At 36.0% G+C, this 24,375-nt stretch overlaps 1 protein-coding gene across 1 annotated transcript; it reads right to left on the reverse strand.

Annotated features, from left to right (window-relative positions):
* Positions 1-9,830: 9,830 nt before the first annotated feature.
* saal1 (serum amyloid A-like 1) lies at positions 9,831-20,490 on the reverse strand. The gene is made up of 13 exons (XM_028450273.1): positions 20,352-20,490; positions 18,703-18,905; positions 16,968-17,069; positions 16,351-16,434; positions 15,348-15,427; positions 15,205-15,264; positions 15,016-15,131; positions 14,462-14,633; positions 13,119-13,201; positions 12,603-12,788; positions 11,842-11,999; positions 11,670-11,762; positions 9,831-10,161 (listed from the first exon to the last, which is right to left on the reverse strand). Exons 1-13 carry the CDS (start codon positions 20,353-20,355, stop codon positions 10,084-10,086), a joined length of 1,419 nt encoding a protein of 472 aa, XP_028306074.1. The 5' UTR covers positions 20,356-20,490; the 3' UTR covers positions 9,831-10,083.
* Between the last annotated feature and the right edge of the window lie 3,885 nt (positions 20,491-24,375).

The raw sequence follows: 24,375 nt of genomic DNA on the forward strand, positions 1-24,375 counted from the left end.
AATATGACCGGAATAGTTTATTTTATTTAATAATAAGAAACAACAAAAAATAAATCAAATGTGCATAATATTAGTAGACCTGATGTGAATCTACATTTATGAACATCACTGTGTTTATCACATATGCACTAAACAAAGTCACTTCGTTGTTGTTGTTTTGTCTCATGTTTACTAATAAACAGGTGGTTGCATCATCACTTTGTTATATTATGGGATAAACAAGATGTTTACTTCCACTAAAACCACAATTGAAAATAAATTGTCATTACAACTAAAAAGGCATAGTAAGGACATTCAAAGTGAATATATATTGGCCCATCATTGGCCTTCTCTGAAATTATTCCAACGTATAAAATTAACTTCTTGTGTCTATTTTTCTTCTAAAGACAAAGTCAGTGTTGCTCTACTGATTCCTGGAGATTTTCAGTTTAGAGGAAAATAACAATACCAAAATGAAATTTTGCATCGTGATAAAAAGTCATAGAAAAACAGTGCTTAATACATTTAATTAAAGAAAAAACCCCATCAGTATGACTATGATTTCATTTATTCATTTAAAAAACATTAAACATTAAAAGCTGAGTAATAATGGTAGTTATGAAAAGATTAAAATTATATAATATGTAGAAACAAATAAATAGATCAGATTGATAAAAGTAAAACAAAAATATATGGTTTAAAAAACAATATGACAATATAAATAATACCATCCATCCATCCATCCATCTTCTCCCGCTTAGCCGTTTCTGGGTCGCGGGGGCAGCATCCTCAGTAGGGAGGCCCAGACTTCCCTCTCCCCGGCCACTTCCTCCAGCTCTTCCGGGGGGACCCCGAGATGTTCCCAGGCCAGCCGAGAGACATAGTCTCTCCAGCGTGTCCTGGGTCTTCCCCGGGGCCTCCTTCCGGAGGGACGTGCCCTGAACGCCTCCTAATTAGGTGCCCGAGCCACCTCATCTGGCTCTTCTCGATGCGGAGGAGCAGCGACTCTACTTTGAGCCCCTCCCGAATGACTGAGCTTCTCACCCTCTCTAAGGGAGAGCCCAGCCACCCTACGGAGGAAACTCATTTCGGCCGCTTGTACCCGTGATCTTGTTCTTTCGGTCATGACCCAAAGTTCATGACCATAGGTGAGGGTTGGAACGTAGACCGACCTGTAAATCGAGAGCTTTGCTTTTTGGCTCAGCTCCCTTTTCACAATGACGAACTGGTGCAGACTCTTAAAATGTATAAATAATACATTTTAAATAATTCAAAATGCTAATAGGCAAATTTATGCCTTTTTGACCAGACTGGTCTTATTGGTCAGATTGCTCAACTGGTGCCAAATTAAAGACATTGTAAATCATGCCACCCACCAGTACTTTTAAGGATTTGGTTGATCGTTCAGTATTTCGGTAGTTGTGGGAATGACTCAATGTAAAACAGGTTCAAAGTGAAACGCTGCCTTTGATCCTATTGTCAGCAGCTGCTGGAGCAACATGATAAGATTTATTTCTATAGAAACATGCTGGAGGCTGTCATTTGGCACATCAACCTGAATGACTTGTAATTGAACAAGAAGTGGTTATGTAACATAACACAAAGTCATAATGTTATCGTGTAAAACTGTTAAAAATGCAGTTAATCTGAACCAGGCTCTGCCCTCTTCACTCTGTCACTCACACTTGTTTTATACAATATGGGTCGTATTAAAAGGGACGGAGCTTCATGAGTAGGTTTTTTTTTTTTCTTTTTTTTCTCACGTGGTTTGAATTTGCTGCTGAATAATGCTGAATTTATTAAACAAATGAAATTGAAACTCATGGATTGTGTCCATCTTTCTTTGGTGCAGTGACTTAGTTGGAGCTGCTCAGTCCGTCCCAGTTCTGTTCACTTCAATCAGAGGGATTTACTTTGTCTGTCTGAGCATCAGCTGCAGGATCTGTGTCTAATCTGAGCCGTGGCACAGGGGCATTAGGTCCTTTACCACCCACTGATCCACTGTCTGACTCTGTGTCTGGGACGACATGATTCGTGCTACATAGACAAGTTTTACCTCTCAACTGTTTCTCATGCTCATGTCATTGTTTATGATGGTACAATATCACAATATGTTTTTTCATCCTCAAAAAGTCAATTACAATTACTTAAGTTCAATTACAATAACTAGGCCTGAAATAATTAACCTAATAAAAGTTAACCTTCCTCTTGTATTAACATCTCTAATGATAACAAGTCCTAAATCAGCTGTAAAATACACTAAAAACAAATATCTATCATCTAATCTCTTTCCTATCTATTGGTTTTCTTGTTAGGCTTCATAATCAATGAAAATATAGGTTTCAATATTTTTGATGACCAGCATTTTTCCCAATTACAAATAAATTACATTCTCAATTTCAATTAATCACAATTACTGAGCCTGAAATAAAAAACCTAATAAAAGTAAAATGTCCTTTTGTGTTAGCTTTCTGTTAGCACCTCTAATGAAAACAGGTCCTAAAATACACAATAAAACAAATATCTATCATAAAATGTATTTCCTATCTATTGGTTACCTTGTTAGGCTTCATAATCAATGAAATTGTAAATATTTTTAGTGTAGGCGTCTAAGCCTTTTTTGTGTCAGTATACCCTTTGATTTTTTTGTAAATGGTAAAATATGGTAAAGCTTGATATGAAACATAGTTGAATAATTGTTAACTACATATGTGTACATAGAACTGTAACAAGGTTCCCCAGTTTTGCGTTAAATTATAATTGACAATTTTTATAAAATTTTCATGGCATTTACAAAGTCAAATATCTGAACTCAAGTACAATTAAACTACGATTACGACAGCAAGATTGGTAAAATTACCGTTGTAATTACGCAATTACTATTATAATTGACACCAACCCTGTCCAGGGTGGAACACTGTGTGGAGAAGGTTTTTTGTGGAGGAGATACCAGGAGAACATGATGATCCACAATGTAGTGAATAAAGATTTTCAAATGGAATATTTCATTCATTGAGATGTAGCATGTGTTTTTTCAGGGTTTCCTTTATTTTTTAAAAATAGATAATTTCTCTTATAGATCTAAATGACTGCTGATTTACATAAAACAGAACTGTTAATAAATAAATTGTTGTCAAACAGATTTAGGGATTAAACTAAAAGTAATTTACATGACCAAAGATATTTTGTCCATCATTCCCCTGTGGGAAAGTGTAGCTCGCTATTGGATGGGAAGGAACACACAGTCCCCTATTTCTTCTTCTTCCTGTTTGTACATTTATAGAACAACACAAGTGAATTTGTGGATTGTTAAAAAGTCTGATTCATCCTTTAATCATGGTTTTAAAATAAAAGGAATATTGTTGATGCATACTTGACAGCATAAAATCCTGATTATATGCACATGTGAAAGGTGCAAAAAGTAAATAACATGTATAAATATCAGAAAAAAGCCAGATTAAAAAAAAAAATACTTTTCCCGAAAACTGCAATTGTTTTCAAAGCATAATCTATTTCATATCATTTTAAGATGTATCTCGTTTTCTATTTGTTCTCTATACAGCCGTCATTAGAACATCTGCTTAGAGTGGAAAGCAGCAGTGTTTAGATTTCCAGTAATCCAAGGTCCCCTGAAGAGCTCTTCATAAAATGAATTCCAGTCTTTGCCGTGATCCCGAGCCTTGTTTGCACAACTATCTAATCAGAGCCGTGAATGGTCTGCCATACGTGCACTTCCTGGGGCAGGACGGTGTCTCTTTAATTAGCTCCAATTCTTTCATGGCAGAGCAAACAAGCAGCATATGCCACTTGGTGACAGGCGTCAGTAACAGGAACAAAAACATGAAAGAACTGCCACTGTCAGAGGACACGTTTAAAAAAAGATCTATGGGAAGTTTTTACAATAGGAACCTTTGATTATTGTCCTGGACTGACATGTTTTAATTGGCATGAAAAACAATATACTGTACACATAGCATATATAAACAGAGTCATATTGATATTATTGTGTTTACAATGAGATAATTCAACTTTTTCTCTTAAAAAGGATGAATAAATGAAATATCAGAGATCTAATTTACTCGAATCAGACCGAGACTTCTGACAATATTCAAAAACAAAACATTTACCTCTCTTTTTTAATTCATCCGCTTACTGAGGAACATTTAATTTTGTAATTACAGGTATAACTTGTTATGCTAAGTTTTGTACGTGAAATAAAAAGCTGACTCACTGCTAATTAAATCTACGGGTAAATAAAGTGACTTTTCCTTCTCGTAGTCCCAAAAGTGTTGAGTCCTGTGTTACCAAATGTTTTATAAAGAATCCAATAGACTATATTAGTGATTGCCAAACAGGGGGAACATTAATTATTTTCAGATGCATTATATTATTTTTAGTTACTTTTTTTTTTACTACATACAATCCTCCTTTTCTTTGGACCACTTTTTGTTTTGTAGGGTTAGGATTAGAAACTCCTGGATTGATCTTAGTCTTGTCTTGTCAACTATACTTTAGTATATACTTTCTGCACAGGGTTGCTGGAGCCAATCCCAGGGAACAAAAAGCAGTCGTCAGGTTTTTCTGTTTACAAAAAGTCATATATGTCACAATATGTCCCTTAAACAGCCGATTGAACAAAGTTGAGGCTGGGGATCAACAGCAGTGTAGTCTTGGTCAAACTAATGTCTAATTTCTCAAATGGGGGTACGTGTACCCCTGGGTATGCGGTGGCACTACAGGGGGTACTTGAGAGAGAGACAGTGAGAGTGAGAGATGAAAATTAACAAATAAATTGTCAGTCTTGGTCCCACCCCAGGTGTGAGATGACCGGAAATTAAATCTTTTCATGGGCCACTAAGTCAGTGTTTTTCAACCTTGGGGTCGGGATCCCATGTGGGGTCGCCTGGAACTTAAAGGGCCCATGTTACGATAAATTGACTTTTCTGTGCTTTAAACATCATAAAGTGCTATTAGGGCTTCATACACATGCCCAAAGTGTTTTTTTTTTTTTCATTGATTCCCTCAATCGTTAGTTAGAGGGTGATTTTCTCCTTTCTTCCTGCAGGGTGAGCCCAAACACCTCGCTCCAATTTGATGACGCGTTCCCACTTTGATGACAAATTTGACGCGGCACTGAACTGGAGAAGCCGCGCCTCCAGGAAGCTCTCTGTCGTGATTGACATGTAAACAGACACGCCCACAATGGTGAGCATTTCAGCGTCCTTCGCACAGTGCTATGCATGTATTTTCTACAGTCTATGTATGTACCGGCGAACGCCCCGCCCACAAGCTCTGTCTCATGTTAAGAAAGCAGCATGAGCTCGGCTACGGAGTGGGTGGGAGGAGGGCGGTCCGTCCTCTGGCCGTACATCACCGTGCGGGGAGGAGGAAGTCAGTGTCCCGTCTATAGACACGCCCACTCATGAATGTGCATAAGTAGGCCACAAATCAGCCTGTTTGTGTAGAGTTGCTCAGAAAGTGACTTTTCAGAGGCTAAAACTCTGGAAAACAGGCAAGTTTAGGAAAAACAACCCTCAAATATTATGTTTTTGGGGTTCTTAAAACAAATGGAGATGGGTGAAAAATAGCATGATATAAGACCTTTAAATGAGGTCGCCTGACATTGCAGATAAATTGAAATGGATATTTGAGTTTTTTAGTTCTTATTCGTTGAGGAAAAAAAATAAAACAATCTTAAATAACTGTATGTTTATACTTTCACTTTGTGAATCGAGTTCAACTAAAAAGCAGTAAATATAAATCTGAGCTCAAACATGATCAAAAACTAATTCTAATAAAAAATGTTGGGAACCACTGCACTAAATAGTGTTTATTTCAACTTATTGACAAAATGAGATTCTTTAAAACGTGTTATCACACATTCATTCCATCATTATGATCTAGTTGTTTTTAACACACCCAATGTATTCTCACACTAAAAGGTGCCAAGCAAACCTTATCATTATTTGACTTGTTATCCTTACAGTGACCCTAATGTAATGGCAATCTGATAAAAAAAGAGCAGAGTATAAAGTCAGAGCGGCTTGTTTGTGGGAACAATATTCCAACAGATAAGCTGGTAAAGAAAGCAGACTTTTGTTTGACTGAATGTAAATAACAGCATTGTTTTATGTTTGATGTGTTAAGTCAATGTTGAAGGATCACAAGGAACTCTGGTGACCAGAGACAGACAAACAGGGAGCTCAGGAAATGAGCTGAACCTGGAATGGTGTCTTCATAACCTGGAATATACGCCAGGCTGTGGTTTCCAAACTGAGGGAACGTGATTCTGTACAGATCACCGTCATCACTACTACTGTACGTGGGGTTGGAGGCTTTTTCATGCCCTCAGATGATGCAGGCTTTATCATTTCCAGTCTTTAAAAGAAAGGGTTATTTTTATCTTTATTCAAAAGGTCACTTCACATATTACAGTATGATGTGGGCGGGGCCGTATTCTCTTCAATAGGAGCTTCTGCTGATGTGTGATGACAGACATCCTCCATCAGTTTCTTAAAGCCTTTAGAAAGGAAATGTCACTGCGGAATATTTGTTTCTGATTTGAGATGAGACATGGGTCAGAGGCCCTAAGCTGTAACTACATGAATGAGCAGCCGTCTCAGTCTGTCTTCTGCTTATTTACTTTTCCTTTCAGCAACGTGTCAGTGTCAGCATCTCACACATGACGCAGTCTGCTTAGTGGGGACAGATAGAGATGGAAATTTCAGCCATAAACTGTCAAAGATCTAGCGTTTGGCCTACATGCCCTTCAGACACCCACCTACACCCAGACTGACACACAGCTTTGTTACTTTTCTCACATATATTTTGCTCTTATTTCCACCATAAAGGAGAATAATGATGTGTTTGTCTATTGATATATTTTAATGTATGGCCATAAACATAAAATAGGTATTGGCGATTGCTTAGAAGTAATAGAGAATACGTTGGTTTAAAATCCCCAAAAATGGTTATAACTTAGGCTTTAGGCTACGTTCACATTGCAGGAAAATGTGACCCAGATCTGATCTTTTTGCCCATATGCGACATGTATCCGATCTGTTAAAGACAGTCTGATTCTTTCAAATGCAACTCAGGTCACTTTCATATATGGTCCTAAATACGATACGTATCTGAATGGCCGAAGTAGATTTGACGTGCGTTTGGTACGTTGACATCACTTTATAGTAACAGCTGCAGCAGTGAGTTGAAGCATCCACTGTTGATACAGTACCTTTTTCTGCACAAGAACCTGGATTATCCTTATCTTTGACACATGGATTATGTAAATAGATCCACTGGGTCTTGTGCACACGACCCCTGTGTGTGTTTGACGTGCGCTTGTTGCCCCAAGCACTGATCTAACGTTGACATTAACAGTTGTTTACCACCAACACAAACGTAAATATGGCATTTTCATGAGTAAAAAAAAAGGTTTTAACTGTCGGTCGTGCTTGAAGGTTGATAACATAGCTGGTGAATGTTTAAAAGCATATCAGCACCTTCAAAACTAAATATTTGTTTCTCTATTTCAGTTTCCTCATCCTCCTCTGCACCGATTGCACAAACACTTTGAGACAAACGCGAAAATGCGCTTTCGGGTCAGTTCGGAAGAAGCGGGTTTGTAATCGGAGGGTCACCAGTTTGAATCTCATCACTGTGGGATGTTGAGCATGTCCCTTAACCCCAATCTATTTGCTCCCTGGGCACCTACTTTTAACAGCCCATTGCTAAACTAAAACTAAGCGTTAAAAAAAAAAACAAAAAAAAAAAAAACCTAATAAAAACTAGCAAATCTGCTTTCAAAACTAATAAAATACTATCCATCCATCTTCTGACCTGCTCGTCCCTGTTATTTCAGGGTCACAGGAGTCTGCTGGTACCTACAATAAAAACCAACTAAAAAAAAAAAAAAGTCAAAACAAAAAAGAACTAAAACTAATGAAAAAAAAAATCAAAACTATTATACCCCTGCCACAAAAACGCACCTGGGTAAAATGCAGAGAAGAATTTCACTACGGTGATTAATAAAGGTTACATTACATTAAACAGCTCACACTGAAATCTGATAAGGTTACTTTAAATGTAATGTGAACTACCAAACAAAAAAATTGGATCTGAGCAAAAAATCTGAATTGTGCATTAATTTAAGGCTTGCAGTGTGAACATAGCCTCTGTGTCTTAGCGATACTATAACAAACCCCTAACTTAAAGGGTAAAGAACCTCCTTCCCATCACTTGACGTCTAACAAACAACAAATTTTGCTATGATTGGTTTATTTACTTCATTTTGGACCCCGACTATGGCAACTCATAGTTATTCAGTTATTCCCATGTTACATATAAGGCCAGAAATGGATTTTAAAAAGCAAGTGGGACAAAAATACTCATGAAGACCAAAGGTCAGGTGATTGAAAAGAACAGCGCTGTGAGCTGTCAGAAATGAACAGAAGGATAAATAACTGACAGCCAACATCAGCGTCAGACGGGGATGACGTGCTTTGGCGCCAATGTTGTGTATAATGAAGCAACCACAGTGGGAACAACCTGCTGTGTTGTGTTCATGGAGTCAGATCACATTAGTCCACCATCAGGGCTGGCAGAGTGAAAATGAAGTTTGGCAGAGCAGCAGGAAACATCTGGGCTTCATCCTGATCTCTGAGACATGACACGCCTCGGAGCGAAGCCACTGGGCCATGAGCTCCAGCGAAAGGCCAACATCAAACTCAACGTGACCCGTGAACCAGGCATCAGCCACCTGGTGCATCATGGGTCTCAGACTTGGTTTCATGCTTTCAAAGACAAGCCCCTCCCCCTCCTAACAGGGTTATCCGTGTCCTGCGTACATGCTGAACATCTTAGGATCTCCATTAGAAACAGTGTTCTACATATCAATCCAAGCTTTAATTAAAAAGCTGCTATATTCATGGAAATGCGCAGGTTGTCCTGCTTTTCTCTGTGAGTGGTTGAAATGGTGCATTTGGAAACCAAATGAGTTCATTGTTGCCTGGCTTCAGCCTTTCATCTATTTTATTGTCCTTTCCGAGTGACTGTCACCCTCTGGTAAACACTTGATGCTGTCATCAGCATAAGCACAATTACTCACATGCTTAAAAGGGTGACTCAATACACCATGTGTGATTTACCTACAGCGTAGACATTTTGATTTTTGTGATGTAATAAAAGATTAGATTAAAAAAAACGATCTTTGATTTATCTTCTACTAAGCGCAAACATGTCAAAATGAAATGATTTTGCTAATTAAGGCATAATAAAACTATACAATAAAAGGCGTTTGTACATGCAGTTTTTTTCTTTTTAAAAACAATGATATACCAGATCATGTGCACCACTGTTAATTTTGACAGCCAATTTGGATTCAGTTTTAGTCATGGTCTTATGACTAAAATACAATGTACTTTTATTCTAACATTAGTCATCAGGACTATTTCAGTTATAGTCTAGTTTTAGTCAACTAAATGTCTAAGATTTTAGTCGACTCAAATATACAGGACAAGAGTTCATGTATATACATATTTTTTTAAGATTCAGTTACCATTTATAAACCTGATATGGGATAGTATTATTGTTTGTAAATACACATAGATTTGATGTGACCAATGCGTAAGATCACATGATCAGATGACTTTTGATCGGATTTCGTCCATGTGACGAAATTATAGTTTAGTTTTTAACAGTTGACGAAAATATAAATGTTTTTATATAGTTTAACATGTATTTTTTTTGCTAGTTATTGTCACTTTAAAATGTTGTCGATGAAAACATAATTGCCACTGATGTATACCTGAGCAGTAAAGTAAAGGTTTCTCTTTACTTCCCAACAGCTAAAAAACAATTGATATGTTTATTATGACAGTCAATTACTATATACAAACATACAAATATAAAGATGAACATCAGTGTTACAGAAGCTCACACTACCAGTACTAGGGTAGACGTTAACACTTCCCATTGGGGGTGTTACGGTCAAAGTGGAAAAGTAAATATCCAGATTTAGAGCTAGGACTTTCCAGAGGAAACACCGGCAGCTAAAAAAAGCACTGAGCGTGTGAATGAGTGCTGAACACTGATATACAGGAGACCTCAGACAGGAAGCTGTGCCTTCACCACATCTGCCAGTGGAGGATCAGTCTGGGACAACATAGCCTGCAGGTGCTGAAGCTGCACAGAGACAAAATACAGGGAAATAAACTTTGTATCAAAATATACGAAACAGTTTGTCCCAAACAAAACAGACATGAAAACAAAATAAACCTGAAACCAGAAAATCTCTCACCAAAAGAAATTAAATAACTTAATAACTTAAGTCGTGTGACTGGACTTCATTTATAACCAGGGGCAGGGTTGGGGTCAATTATAATTACAAATGCATAATTGATAATTCATTACAATTATGACGTTGCTGTTGTAATCATAATTGAATTGTAATTGAGTTCAGATATTTGACTTAGCAATTGTAATTGGCATGAATTCTACATAAAAACTACAATTTCATTAAAACGTAGATGTTAGAATTCTATGGCTTACACATATTTAGTTAACAATCATTAAAATATGTTTCATGTCAAGTTTTCCCACTACAGATAAGTTCATTATACAAGTTATCATTTTATCAATATTTAATAAATTGAAATCAATGAGTATACTGAAAGAAAAAAGGCTCAGGTGCCCATACTGAAGACATTAATACCAATATATTTGTGGACAAGGAAGCTTAACAAGGAAACCAAAAGATTTCTGATGACAGATAATATATTTTACAGTTCATTTAAAACATGGATCAAAATGACCCGTTATCATACGAGATGCTAACAGAAAGCTAACACAAGAAGAAAGTTGCGTTTTATGGTGTTATTTATTTAAGGCTCAGTAATTGTGATTAATTAAATTAGAACTTTAGTCATTTAGAACGTAATTGTAATTCACTTTAAGTGGAAAAATAATAATTGTAATCTTAAAATTGCAGGTCACCGTAAACTTAATAATTTAGTTGTAACTGAACATGAATAATTGACAACCACTCTGCGCAGACACACAAACACTGCACGAGCACACAAATGCTCTTGGTGCGCTGACACACAGCCACACTGCGCTCACAAACACTGGTGGTGCACGCATATGCAAAGCTCTGCAGGTGAAGCAAACGGCTCTGTGTCACGGTCAGTGACGTAAATCAAATGACGCAATGACGTCAATTTTTTTTGTTGTTGCAACTCTTCAAACAAAATATTGTAATTGATTTTCTATTTTTATAAATTCTTGGGCAAACTAATATTTTGGTTAAGTCCATATGTATTAAACCAAACATGAAGCAGGACTTGAGGATTACATTAACATTGCAGACTTCTGAGCACATGCAAACCCAAACTATATAATAAATACAGCTTTACTGATGGGGCTTAAACTTAATTTATTCTTTGCCCCAGTCTTTATGAGCTTGCATTAGCTAGGAGCCTGTAATTTTTTACTCACAGTCCAAAACAAGTAGTGTAAGTAGATAGATGTGTGTAGACGAGTGTGTCTTGTTCCTGTGTGTTAGCAATGTAAAGGACAAGTAAAGAATGACACCAGCTTTGCACTCAGTGACCCTTAACAGAATAAACAGGTGCAAAAACAGAAGAATAAATAGAAGAATAATACTAATTCTGTTTTTAGAGAGTGTCACTTACTGGAGTTTCAAACTGAGGAAGTAATCTGTGTACAGCTACAAGACAAGACTTCTCTGTGAGGTAACCATCCTTTATCAAACCTGCGGCTGTGTCCTGGAAGAATAAAAACAATCAGTCCCATTGATGGACTTCATGTTGCCATTAAACCATCAACAGAGTGTAAAACCATTACTTTGGTAATGTGAGCACAGAGGCCAGCAAGAAACTCAGCTGTTATCTCTGAGAGAGTCTCAAGTTGTTTGTCTTTGACGTCTCCTTTGTCCACGCTGTGGTCTTCACACTCCCTTTGGTACTGACACACACGCAGGAGGGCTCCAAAGAGAGGCCCGACTAGAAAGGAAAGGGGATCTGGTACAATTTAAGACTGCACAGATAGTATATAAAGCAAAACATAAACCGCTACCATTAAACAAACAAAAAACTATTCACAAACAGACAGGGGGGGTTATAACTTTAGACGGAAATCGGACAATGCTTGGACTAAAAAGTATTTCTATTTGTGGGGTAGATTTTTTGGAACAATCTTGATGGAACAATTAAACTAAGTATGAATATAATGCAGTTAATTTTTATTTATTTTTTACAAAACATACATCTTTGAAAAGTACAGCAATGAAGAAGAAGAATGTAAATCTCACAGATGTTGAGGGCGCATGTTCATTTTGTTTGTTTTTGTTCTGTTATTACATAGCTCAATTGGAGTTTTTATTTGTATTGCCCATTTAGTTTATTTCATTGAATTTTGAAGCTGTTAGTGGTGAAGAACGGGGGTAGGACTGGACAAGCACAGGCTTCTTCCTATCCCTCGTTGAACGAATAAAATGTATTATGATTTGTTTATTTGTTTTCATCCATTTTCTTTTTTTGTTCTTTGAATAAACAAATAAATAAATAAATAAATAAATAACTAGTGTAAAGTTGTACACAACTTACTTGTGTTGCTGCTGCTGCACAGCTGGACCTCACATCTGTAAAGAGCCTGCAGGACAACAAAAGCCTGAACCAAAAGGCCTTTCTGCTCATGCAGGACAACTGGAAGGTCGGTTGGCTGGATGAGGTCTTCACAAACAACATCAACCACAAATTCCCACACAAGTTTGCCGGGCCCATCAGGAGCAGCTAAGACACAAGGAAACACGTCATAATTCTTTTTATTATTATCTTGTTATTTTTATTTATTATTATCTTGTTATTTTTATTTAGCTTGCACATATTAGTCTAACTACTCTTATATATATGTTTATACTTCTTTTTTTATTTATTTTTTCTTTATTCTAGTTGATTGTTATTATTTAATGTTACACTATCTGAGAGAGCACAGGTCACCAAAACAAATTCCTCGTGTGTATTCATACACTCTTGGTCAATAAAGTTGATTCTGATTCTGATTCTGATTCTCATCTTGTTTGCATTCTAAAAAAGTCATTTCACAAACATCAGTGGCCTTACCAAAAATCTCAAGTCCCTCGTCTATCGTGGTGAGAAGGTGGAGAATGTGAAGATAAATCTCAACAGCAATGAGGTTTTCTGATCTAGAAGAAAAAGAGAAACTTAGGGTGCCTTCACATATATAGTCCGGTGGACTCGGTGCGGTTCAGGCAGTGAATCTGCAACATTGTTGCATTTTAAATTGGTCTGGTTCTCTTTCACACATTCTCTTTGCAGAGCGCACCAAACTTTCTGAACAACATCACGCAGGCAAAACGGTCGGTCGCCTATTGGACAGAATACTGCCTCCATAGACAAAAACAACACTTCTGTGAGAAAAATCAATATTCCAAAGAAAATCCTGAAACAAACCCTCCAGAAACGTAATTAATAATAATTCAAAATAACCCATAATCCCACAACCTATGCTAATGCACTATGTAAACACAGCTGATGCCGCTTCGTCTCCCACCTGTCAGCGCTCAGAGGCATCATGTCACCACCGGTATACAAGGATGTAGAATGTGTGAAGATGTGAGAATGTATGAGCAGGTAAAACATAGAGCAGTCAGGTGTGTAGCATCGCTAAACATGTGAACAGTTTGGGGAAGAGAGAGAAGTGACATAAATGAATGATGTGGGAGTGAATACGGAAAAGAGTGAGGAAATGTTTGAAATGTGTTTGTTTGTGTGCAGACAAAGAGAGTCTGAAAATGGATGGATGGATGAATGGATAAATAGATGGTTAGATGGAGGCAGGGAGGGATGGATAAATGGATGGATGGATGGATAAATGGATGGTTGGGTGAATGGATGGATGGATAAATAAATGGATGGATAAATGGATGAATGGATGGATAGGAGAATAAATGGATGGATGAATGGATGGATAGGTAGATAAAAGGATGGATGAATGGATGGATAAAGAGATGGATGGATGAATAGATGGACGGATGGATGGATGGATGGATGGATAGCAGGGTTGTGAGTCTGTGCGTGTGCCTGTTGTCGTGACGACACGAGTGTGTGTGATTGCTGTGTGTTGCTGTCCAGTCACTGATGGAGTTGCTCCGTCACTATTGCGCTTCAACATAAAGTCTTATATTTGGTCCTGTTTACTTTCTCACACGATTAAAAACCACTCCATGCTTCACTTGAGGCGAACCGAGACCCATAATTTATAAAGGACCAAAGTTTACTTGTTTTCTCCACACTTGACTTCGAGTGAACTTTCACATATCGCAAAAAGACCAGAAATATCAGAGGAAACAAAGCATAGTGCGGATCAAAGAGGTACAGTATGTGTGAAAGCACGCTGCAACAACACAGGCCCTTTGAAAGCTCTGCTAAAGGTTCCGTCTCACCTCAGCTGTTTGGAGGCTTCAAGGAGACATGAGGTCAGATCCAGATGGCTTTTATCATCTTCATCCTCCTCCTCTTCTTCACTGGGCAGGGCTGTGATCCAACTCTTCATCAGCTCTTCATCCTGGTCGAACAGTTTGTCAACCAACTCTCCCAGCTTCTCCAGAAGGTCCGCTGTAAGACACATGAAAACATTACTGTTTTCTTAACGCAGATCTTTCCGCTTCAGTCACTCCTCACTTTATATACAGATTTAGTCAATCATCACTACATTTAAGGCTTAAAAAAAGTAACATGTAATCTGATGCCTGAGACCCCTCGTACATTTACAGGCTTGAAATAAGGGAAAAGGGTTCAAACAACTTACAGGAAATACTTACTATGGACTATATTTTGTTCAGCACTTTGAGATGACTGTTGTATTTTATGCTATATAAAGTTGAAAAAAAATCATTCTTGATGTCATTTCTATGGATTTATCTGATATTTAAAAAAAAAAAAAAAAAAAAAAAAATGTAGAAGACCATCATAACATGAAGGTAAAAACACAAAGTACTGTTAGTAGAGCTGCACATGATGAAGAAAACATTGGCGCGAACGTTCTTCTGCTTTTTCAGTCTCTGGATCCACAAAGAGCAAACGTCTGTTTGAGACACACACGTCAGCAGCAACCTGCAAAGCCCATCACACATTATTAAATTAAATGAAACTAAACAAAAATGTTTGGTTTAAATGTGAACCTCACCTGCATGTTTCAAGCAGTGTTGGAGGGTCTGTGTCCCCGAGAAGAAGCAACAGCACATCACTGTGGACACAAAACACAATGCATTTGTTGAATTAATAAACAACGTCCAGTGGAAGAAATCTCTCATTAAAGCTTTAACTTACCCTAAGTCTTCGTTTTGGCTGAGAGTCGCACAAGTTTCAGGAAAACAAGCAATGTTCCCGAGAATTCCAACACAGATTTCCTACAGGGATTAAGAATTACAATATATGAGTACATGATATAGTTTACAGCAGGGGTCACCAATATGGCGTCCGCCCCAGGTAGCCCTCATGGACCATGTGAGGGGCCCTCAGGAGCTCTAGTCACCAATGAGCTCCATCTTAAATCTGATTTACTTTCCAGGATTCAAACTCTTTAAGATAAACACATTAGACAGATCTAGTTATTACTTAGTAGGGTTAAATAAATACTGAAGTCTTAGTATCAATTGAACCAACTTTAAATGTTTATTTTCACTGAAACATTGTGACAAATATTTTAAAGAGTTGCAGATTTGGTGTATTGGTTGTAGTGTGTAATATATAATATGACATATAAGGTATATCTTTAAAAACGCAAGGTGGATTTCTGAAAAATATGACATAATTGTTAGGGATGTCCCGATACAACTTTTTCATTTCCGATATGATTCCAATATTGCAGCCTTACATATCGGCCGATACCGATATTGATCCGATATTAGCATGAATCATACAGACTTTCAATTTTTTTTTAAAAATTCTTTAATAAAATAAAATAAAATAATAATTACTTATTTTGTAGTATGAAATGCTAGCAAAGGCTTGATCCAGTGATGTTACTCAAACAGAAAACAATAGTCAGCAACAGTAGGTATGAGAAAAACTGACACATTTATTATTCATCAATGTTAACCTTAAACATAAAATATACAATCTACAACTTAATAAAATTATATTCTTACACAAATACAGATGATCATACATACGGTAGAGTGCCTTTTACACAAAGTGCAATACACAATACAACTGAAATAGTAAAATACTGTATGTGTGAACCCTAAGGAAGCTATTTAAAGCTTATGATGGTGCCTACAGGTAACAGACAGGAAAGGACGCACCTTTCAAATGACAAATATTTACTTACTGTGAGCCGTGGACACTGAGATTTGGCTATTACTCCAAGAAGGACGTCACTAGCATTGAATTCCTGAAGAAAACCAGCCACATCCTGTGTATGAATACACAAGAACAAAGTGTCAATGAAGGTGACTGTGATGGTTTTTAAACAAACAGATGATCAGGGGCATCATTTATAAAGCTTGCTTATGCAAACACCCCCCCCCGCTCTGTCTCTGTGTTTAAGCTTCACTTTTACTGTTGTTTTTATACTGTTTAAGCTTAAATTTTATTGTGGTTTTATACTACGCTGTTGTGGTTTTTATCATGTACTGTTAAGTGACCTTGGGTGACCAGAACGACTCTGATGTTCAAATAAAATGTATTATTGCATTTGCACATTTTCAGATTTTTGACTTGCGTTCACTTTCAGTGTAGATTCTACTCAATGTTTTATAAATGAGGCATGTAGACATGTAGATGATGTCCATACCAAAGAAGAAAACAAGTTTACCCTGAAAATGTCAGAAGGTTACTATAGTTATAGTATAGCTATACTATAGTTTAGGCTTTTGTGCTTTAATTTCTATCAAGTGGTTACTTTTGGAAATTCCAGCTATTTAGTAAAAGTTGCTAATACTTGACCTTATCCATTGCCATATCCCAAACTTTACACAGATCCTCTTCGTCATCAACAGAGAGCTGCGTCTGACGTTGAGAGTTCTCCTCTGAGTGTTCAGAAACCATCTGTAATGACACACAATGACACATCACACTGCTGTCTCCTCTACATACACAATTACACACAAAAATAAGGCTGCACGATTTTAGCTCAAAACTAAATCCTGATGTTTTACTTTAAAAACTCCATTCTCGATAAGGCCTGCACAATTAATCCAATTTTAATCATGATCATGATTTTAGTTGGCATGATTAACTAAACCCGATCGTCTGCAATATTTACATTTATAATACGGGCTCTGCATTCTGTAATAGTGTATTCATTCAGTTAGCCTTTGATACATTTTAAATTCTTGTGTTAGTCTTATTTAAAGCTTCAGTTTGCTCTGTAAACTGTACACATATTGTTGTTTAAAAGTAGTGTATAAAAAACAATTCTATGCCAAATATGATAAATAATTTGATTATAATCGTGATTACAATATTCATCAAAATAATCATAATTAGGATTTTGGCCAATATTGAGCAGCCTTATTCTTATTCTTTTTTCCCCCATTTAAAAAAAAAGATACTGGATTAAATTATTTTAAGTATTTTATTTTATTTAAAAAAACTGAAAACAAAACCTGCTCAACCCAAAAATTGCCGGTAATCCCTTGGGATTTTTAAAAAGAAAAACTTGCATTAGAAAAAAACTGACATTAACCCTTCAGCACCAACCGCGTCACCGGCAACACATCCTGGCATGCGTACATTAAAATTACCATAACTCTGTTAAAACTCACTCTATTGCAAAAATTTCCAACTGTTTCTGAAAGCCAACATGTTGCGCTTTACTGACAACCTACAAACATTACGGTAATCACGACCCCTCCTTCGTAGAAAAGCCCGCAAAGAAATTGATCCGGCTTGCGATTGTTATAGTTGCCATAAAATGGCCTGCACATTTAGAAAGATGGAAACATTTTTTTTTTTTTAAATTGTAAACAGTTTTGTACATTTGAAATTGTAAATATTTGTGGAAAAAAGCTTTCATTGTTTTCTACTAAATCTCAAAAAATCTATTTTGTGTTTTTCTTCATTCTCAGCTGATATTTCACTGGTAGAACATGTCATAAATCATAAAAAAAAGAAAAGAAAAAAAAGGCTGATAACGTGTTATGGAAAAAAGGGTAAAAGCACTTCCTCAAAGGACATTTACTGACCATTTTATAGACAAAATAAGCACAAAAAACCCCAACTCAGGCAGAGCTGTTAACATTAATGTTAAAGGGTTAAAAAACCACACACAAAATTAAAATTGACATTTAAAAAATCAGAATCAGAATTCTTTTATTAATCCCAGGGGGAAAGAGGTTGTAGCAGGTGTTTGAAACCTGTTTTTTTAAACAGTTTATAAAGGGAACGTATCCTTAGCAACGTGGAATTCCACCACATCTGTAATCCTTTTCCACATCGCTTGGGTAGCGCTAACACTACGGTGGTATGGAGGAGCTCAGCCCAAACACGGCCCGGGGAGAGACTAATGCCGTGATTACCCTTGTAAATGGAAAAACTGATTTTCCGATTTTGACTATTTAAAAATCGGCCTCAATAAATAATCCAATTTCGATTTTGTATCGATGAATCGTGCAGCCTTACAAAACTGTGACATGTGTATTAGATGTGATGGTAACAGTAACTACTGATACATGCTTACATTAATGAGACGTGTGAGGGTGCTGAACAGCCAGTGTTTGCTGTAAACTGTCTCCCCGATAGCGTCCAGGTCGTCCTCCTCTGCTCCGTCTAGATGGTCCGGAGGTGGTGACGGGTTACGATCTATTTCAGGAGACAGTGATCCGGTCGGAGATGAAGGGTTTTCTGTCTCCTGTGGCTTTGCACCGTCATCAATACTGGTGTCTACAAACAAAGAAAGCTTTAATTAGCCATTATTACCAAAACTGATAATCTTTCTGGAAATAACGGTGAGAGTAATAATATCTTTATTATACAGACAAAGATGCCATAGAGACTCCAAACAAACAAGGTGGAAAAATTCTGTGATGCACATCAGCTGTTCTAATGATAATCTAAAGTGATTGCATTTGCGATATCGCAAAATCATAAAACATGATTTTCTAATCGCAAAGGCTGCAATCTTTTTACTTGTCCTGTCTTGTACTGTCCTGTTAAGTTCAGAGAGTGTTTAAGAAGTGTAGTCCACATACATGTTTACATGAAATGTAAAATTAATTAGATATGTTGAAGAGGTAAAGCCACATATTTGTTTGCTTTATTGTTGCAATCTGTGCTTTAAAATTTATATTTTATATCTATTTAAAGTTTAAATAAATCTGAAATTGTTTATTATGAAACAGATTGATTTATTGCTTGCGTTCATAGAAAAATACATGAAGAGAGGCCCTTGAAAAAATAATAGCATATTAAATAGCAATCGCAATATTGATTTTCCAAAATCATTCAGCCTCACTTGTAATGTTATAAGATCATATATGATATGATATGATATATTAGTTATAAAACTAATTAGCGGACCCAAAACGTAATGTCCGCAGACCCCAAGGTGTCACAGGACTGCAGCTTGAGAAACAATACTGCAGATACATTTCAACTGGGCTGAAAACTCAACAGGGTCATAATAATAATGTCAATAATAATAATAATAATAATAATATTATAAAATGGTCAGTTTTTGGGTATAGCATGTTTTTGCATACACAGTGAAAATTTGAGGTGTCCCCAATATCGGTATCATATCGGAAGTGAACAAGTTGTATCGGGACATCCCTAGTGAAAATGTTAACAAAAAGAGTTGCTTCAACCCAACTGTGATTTGTTTTTCAATTATTTTCTTTAATGGTTGTAAAACAACAACAACAACAACAACAACAACAACAACAATATAAATATTTTTGCACTTAAATCTTACCATACATGAAAGTTAGGAAGTGTAAAAATAATTTTGTACGTAATTTTAAGCTTTAGCATATACAGGTGTATGTAAGTATATATATATATATATATATATACTATTTCTAAACAACCAAAAGGCCAAATAACACGATTTTAAAAATCACCTTTGCTGTAACTAACATGTTACCTACCGTTTTGGGAGTGAAAATCTTAATGTAATTTGTGATATTTGTTACATTAAATATAATGAAGAGGAAATATTTACATTTGGCTCAAACCCTGAAACATCGGATAATAACCATAAAAAGTGATGATTACATTGAGGTTAAACAAACTTACATTTCAAAAGTAATGTAAAATGTTCAGCGAGCAGCTATATGTAGTAAGCTCGTTTAATAGTGTAAAACATCGCTTCACTGCATGTTGACTCACCCATGATAAACGCTGTGTGAAAATGAAACTGTATAGAATATATTTTTATATATTAGTCTTGTTATCGCCGCATTTGTTGATCTTGTTGCCACAGCTTTTCAAACAGCCTCCATTTCACCCTGGGCTCCTACTGCGCATGTGCAAACCCAGCTCTCGTTGATTTGCTAAAAGCTAAAGTAACGTCATTACCGCCCCCTAAAGGACACAAGCGGAATTTCAGCTGCAACTATCCAAAGCTTTTTTTTTTTTTAAATTAAATGTTATGCACAACAGAGGTGGCAAAAGTACTAGTCTTGCACTCAAGTAAAAGTATAGATACTTCAATAAAAGTTACTCTGGTAAAAGTAAAAATATTGAAGTTGCTCCCTTACTTGTGTAAAAGTAAAAAAAAAAAAAGCCCATGCTACTAAATAATAGAATTTACATTATTATTACTTTATTATAAATACAATTTGTAAATAAAATCTGTCAAGAAAAAATACAATGCAAATGCTCAATTAAACCCAGAGCACCACATTTTTAAAAACATGAAAATGTAAACTGTAATACTGTGCAACAGAAAACAACTCAAACGACCACAATGTTGCATCTTTTCATGTCATGACGTCATCTTAAAAAGTCCTAAAAGTAACGAGCTCATTTTTAAAATGTAAGTTGAAGAAAGTACAAATTGTAGTTTAAAAAAGTAAGGAGTAAAAGAAAAAGTTGCCAAAAAAATAATACTGAAGTAAAGTGCAGATACCGGAAAAAAACTACTTAAGTTAGTAACACAGTATTTGTACTTTGTTACATGTCATCTCTGGTAACAGTACAAAAATAAGTGCATCAAACATGACATCGTGAACACCAACACAATAGAAATGAAAAAAATAAAAATAAAGAGGCATTGTATAAGTTAGATCAGTCTAGATTAAGAATTCTAATCTTTAAATAAATCATTTATTAAATTACATGTGTGGATAGACTTATTATTTATGATTAATTTCATGAATTCTATATTTACACTTAATGCTAAATGCTGTAACGTGTGGGTTAGTTTTCTGGAATTTAAGATTTATGGATGTGGAATGTTGCAGTTTTTTTTGTTTTTGTATAACAAAATGATATATTTTGCTGTCAGAGTTACTGTAACTTTCATATTATTAATCAGAAAGTGTTCCATATCCTTCCACAACTTTGAGCATTTGCATATTTTTTTTTCCTGACACATTTTATTTACAAATTTTGTTTATTATGTGTTCATTTTAACATATTTAACTTGTATCCATGTACCAGAATTCCACAAGTTAAATAAAAAAATAAAAATAAAGATATGGAATTTGCTGGTTTAAAAACCATTTCTTATTATGGAAGGGATATTTAGTAGCATGTACTTTTTTACTTTTACTCAAGAAAGTGAGCAACTTTAATAATTTTATTTTTACCTGAATCATTTTTTTTATTTAAGTATCTATACTTTTACTTGAGTATTGAAGACTCTTACTTTGACCACATCTGAAGGGTTGTAGAATAGATGCATTAAGAAACGATGGATAAGTGGCAGAAAATGGATGGATAGATGCACTTAGTGGACTCATGAAAGCTGTAATCTGATTTGTATATTATATTTTGGTACATTCACTGTTTAAATGTTACGTCCTAAGTTTCAAATAACCATCAATGAAGACTGGAAATATGCCATGTGAATTATAAGAAGACAAATAGAAACTGACAAACTCTGAACAAAACAAACAGAGGAAACTGTCCAAACACTGCGTCAGAACAGAGACATGCAGGAGATGGATGTTAAACGCTTTTCAGGACTAAAACCAGACACTCTTTCTGTTCCTTTAACTTCTAGCATTAGCTACATACTCAATGTGCATCACATCAGCTGCAAACTTTTGTATCTCTGTTGAATTGCATTGTCCCTGTAAAATAAATAAATAAATAGATAAAATTAAAAAAAAGAGAGCTCATCAAGTAGGAAAACAGTAAACTTGTGTTTTTTATGTTTGTTTATAGAATTTAAGATATTCAGTCAATACAATTGACTTGTTTCAGACACAGTTCAATACGTTGTTTTCAACAACACTATCTCCATCCTAAAATTGTTGGAAAAATTAAAAAAATCAACTTTCTTCAAAGCTACTGAATAATCTGATGAGCTTCCAGTTTGATATACATTTCTTAAATACTAATAATTTAATGACAGGGTAATGTGATAAAAGGAAGATTCTGTTTGTTTCAACACGCAACACTTTATTTCATTTTATTACATTTCATAGGATATAATAGTATTCCTATTTAACTAGCAAATAACGATAACAACTTTTAACTATTATTGTGAAACAAATAACATATATGTACAATTTAACAATGTTGTAACATTCTACAAAAATACACTTTACATTTTTTTAATTTTTAATTTTTTACAGAGCTTATCACAATCTAAACACCACATTCTTTATCCAAACGTGCAAAATTTAAAAACAATGTTTCATTGAAAGTGATCATTTTAAGATGTCAATTCAATACAAAAATGTATCAAAGTGCAGCAGTATCTACTGGTTCTTTATTTATCTTTCTGAGTTTGAAGTCTGGCAATTAATTCGGATTTAAGACTGAGCTTAAATTGTGACCAGTGCTGTTGTTAGAACAGGTCGGAGGGCACTACTATGGTCTATGCAAGTCACGTGGTGCCCATTGGCACTATGTCGGTGACCCCTGTACTAGGCGGTGTTAGTGAAACTCAGCACACACACTTTGAATGGACATTCACATTCAGAAAAACCTTGAAGCTGTTGCTGTTATTCCAACATAAATACCTCAAAGTTAATACATACATATGTATGTATGTATGTATGTATGTATGTATGTATGCATGTGTTAAGAATTTTTCACATTTTATTTAAGTTAAACATATGCTATCAATGGGCACTTGCTCAACAGGAATTAATATCAAGTGATTCAAGACAAATAGCATTATGCCAACCAGGATTAGTGACTTAAGTCTCACCTTTTATCAAAACTGTGTTGAGATAATTTTTGTGTGTACCGTCCTCCCTGGATCAACATGATTTGCACTCTTGCAATGAAATAATTACAGTCTGTCTTCATTGTGCAGCTGTCCTGTTCAGGGAGTGGTGGATAATGGTGTTTGCACTGGAATTGCTTGGATGGAAAGATATATATATATCTTCATGTATCACTATTGACCAATACTGTGTAAATGAGAGACTGTAGGTATTTATAAGATATTTAAAACAAAGTTTATGGTTTTTACAAAAAAAAAGAAAGATAATACTAATAATGCATTGGATTTTATATACCGCTTTATCATAGACACAAAAAGCGCTTTACAGAATTAAGGCATTATTCTTTCACTCAACACTTAGTGGTGGTAAGCTACTATTGTAGCCACAGCTGCCCTGGGGCAGACTGACGAAAGCGAGGCTGTCATAGTGCGCCATCGGCCCCTCCGACCACCACCAACACTCACTCACTCACTGCATTTATACTAAGCAATGTGGGTGAAGTGCCTTGCCCAAGGACACAATGACAGATACCAGTGGAGCGACTGTCCCACACTGTGGCACCTGGAATTCTCAGTGGTCTCCCATCCAACTACCAACCCGGCCTGATGAGAATATCTCTCTGAACATAGATGGGGTTAGCGTTGAAAGAGCGTCTGAATTTGATTTTCTGGGAGTGATTGTTTATGACCCTGAAAATCCTCTGCTATCAGATCACTTTTTAATATCTTTTAACATTATCCTAGAGGATCTCGCACTGTGCAATAAAATAGTTACGAGTAGAAATCTGTCCAATAGTGCTGTGGCTAAATTTAAAGAGGCCATTCCTGCTGCCTTAAACTCAGTGCACCATCCAATAAATAACTATGATATTAATTATAACCCCTCTCAACTGGATCTGCTTGTCGATAGCTCTGCTAGTCTACTAAAATCCACCTTGGACTCAATTGCTCCATTGAGGGAAAAAACTATTAAACGTCAGAGGAAAGCTCCGTGGCTTAGCTCTGAAA

Source organism: Gouania willdenowi, chromosome 6 (genome assembly GCF_900634775.1).
Source record: "Gouania willdenowi chromosome 6, fGouWil2.1, whole genome shotgun sequence".
In the NCBI taxonomy this organism is placed as follows: Eukaryota; Metazoa; Chordata; class Actinopteri; order Blenniiformes; family Gobiesocidae; genus Gouania; species Gouania willdenowi.

Bases quoted from the DNA above. Each gene is read 5' to 3' on its own strand.
- saal1 (XM_028450273.1), bottom strand. The intron at 15,428-16,350 runs GTAAGTAAATAT...TAATCCCTGTAG, and splicing joins CTCAGTGTCCACGGCTCACA to GAAATCTGTGTTGGAATTCT. The intron at 15,132-15,204 runs GTGAGGTTCACA...TGGGCTTTGCAG, and splicing joins ACACTGCTTGAAACATGCAG to GTTGCTGCTGACGTGTGTGT.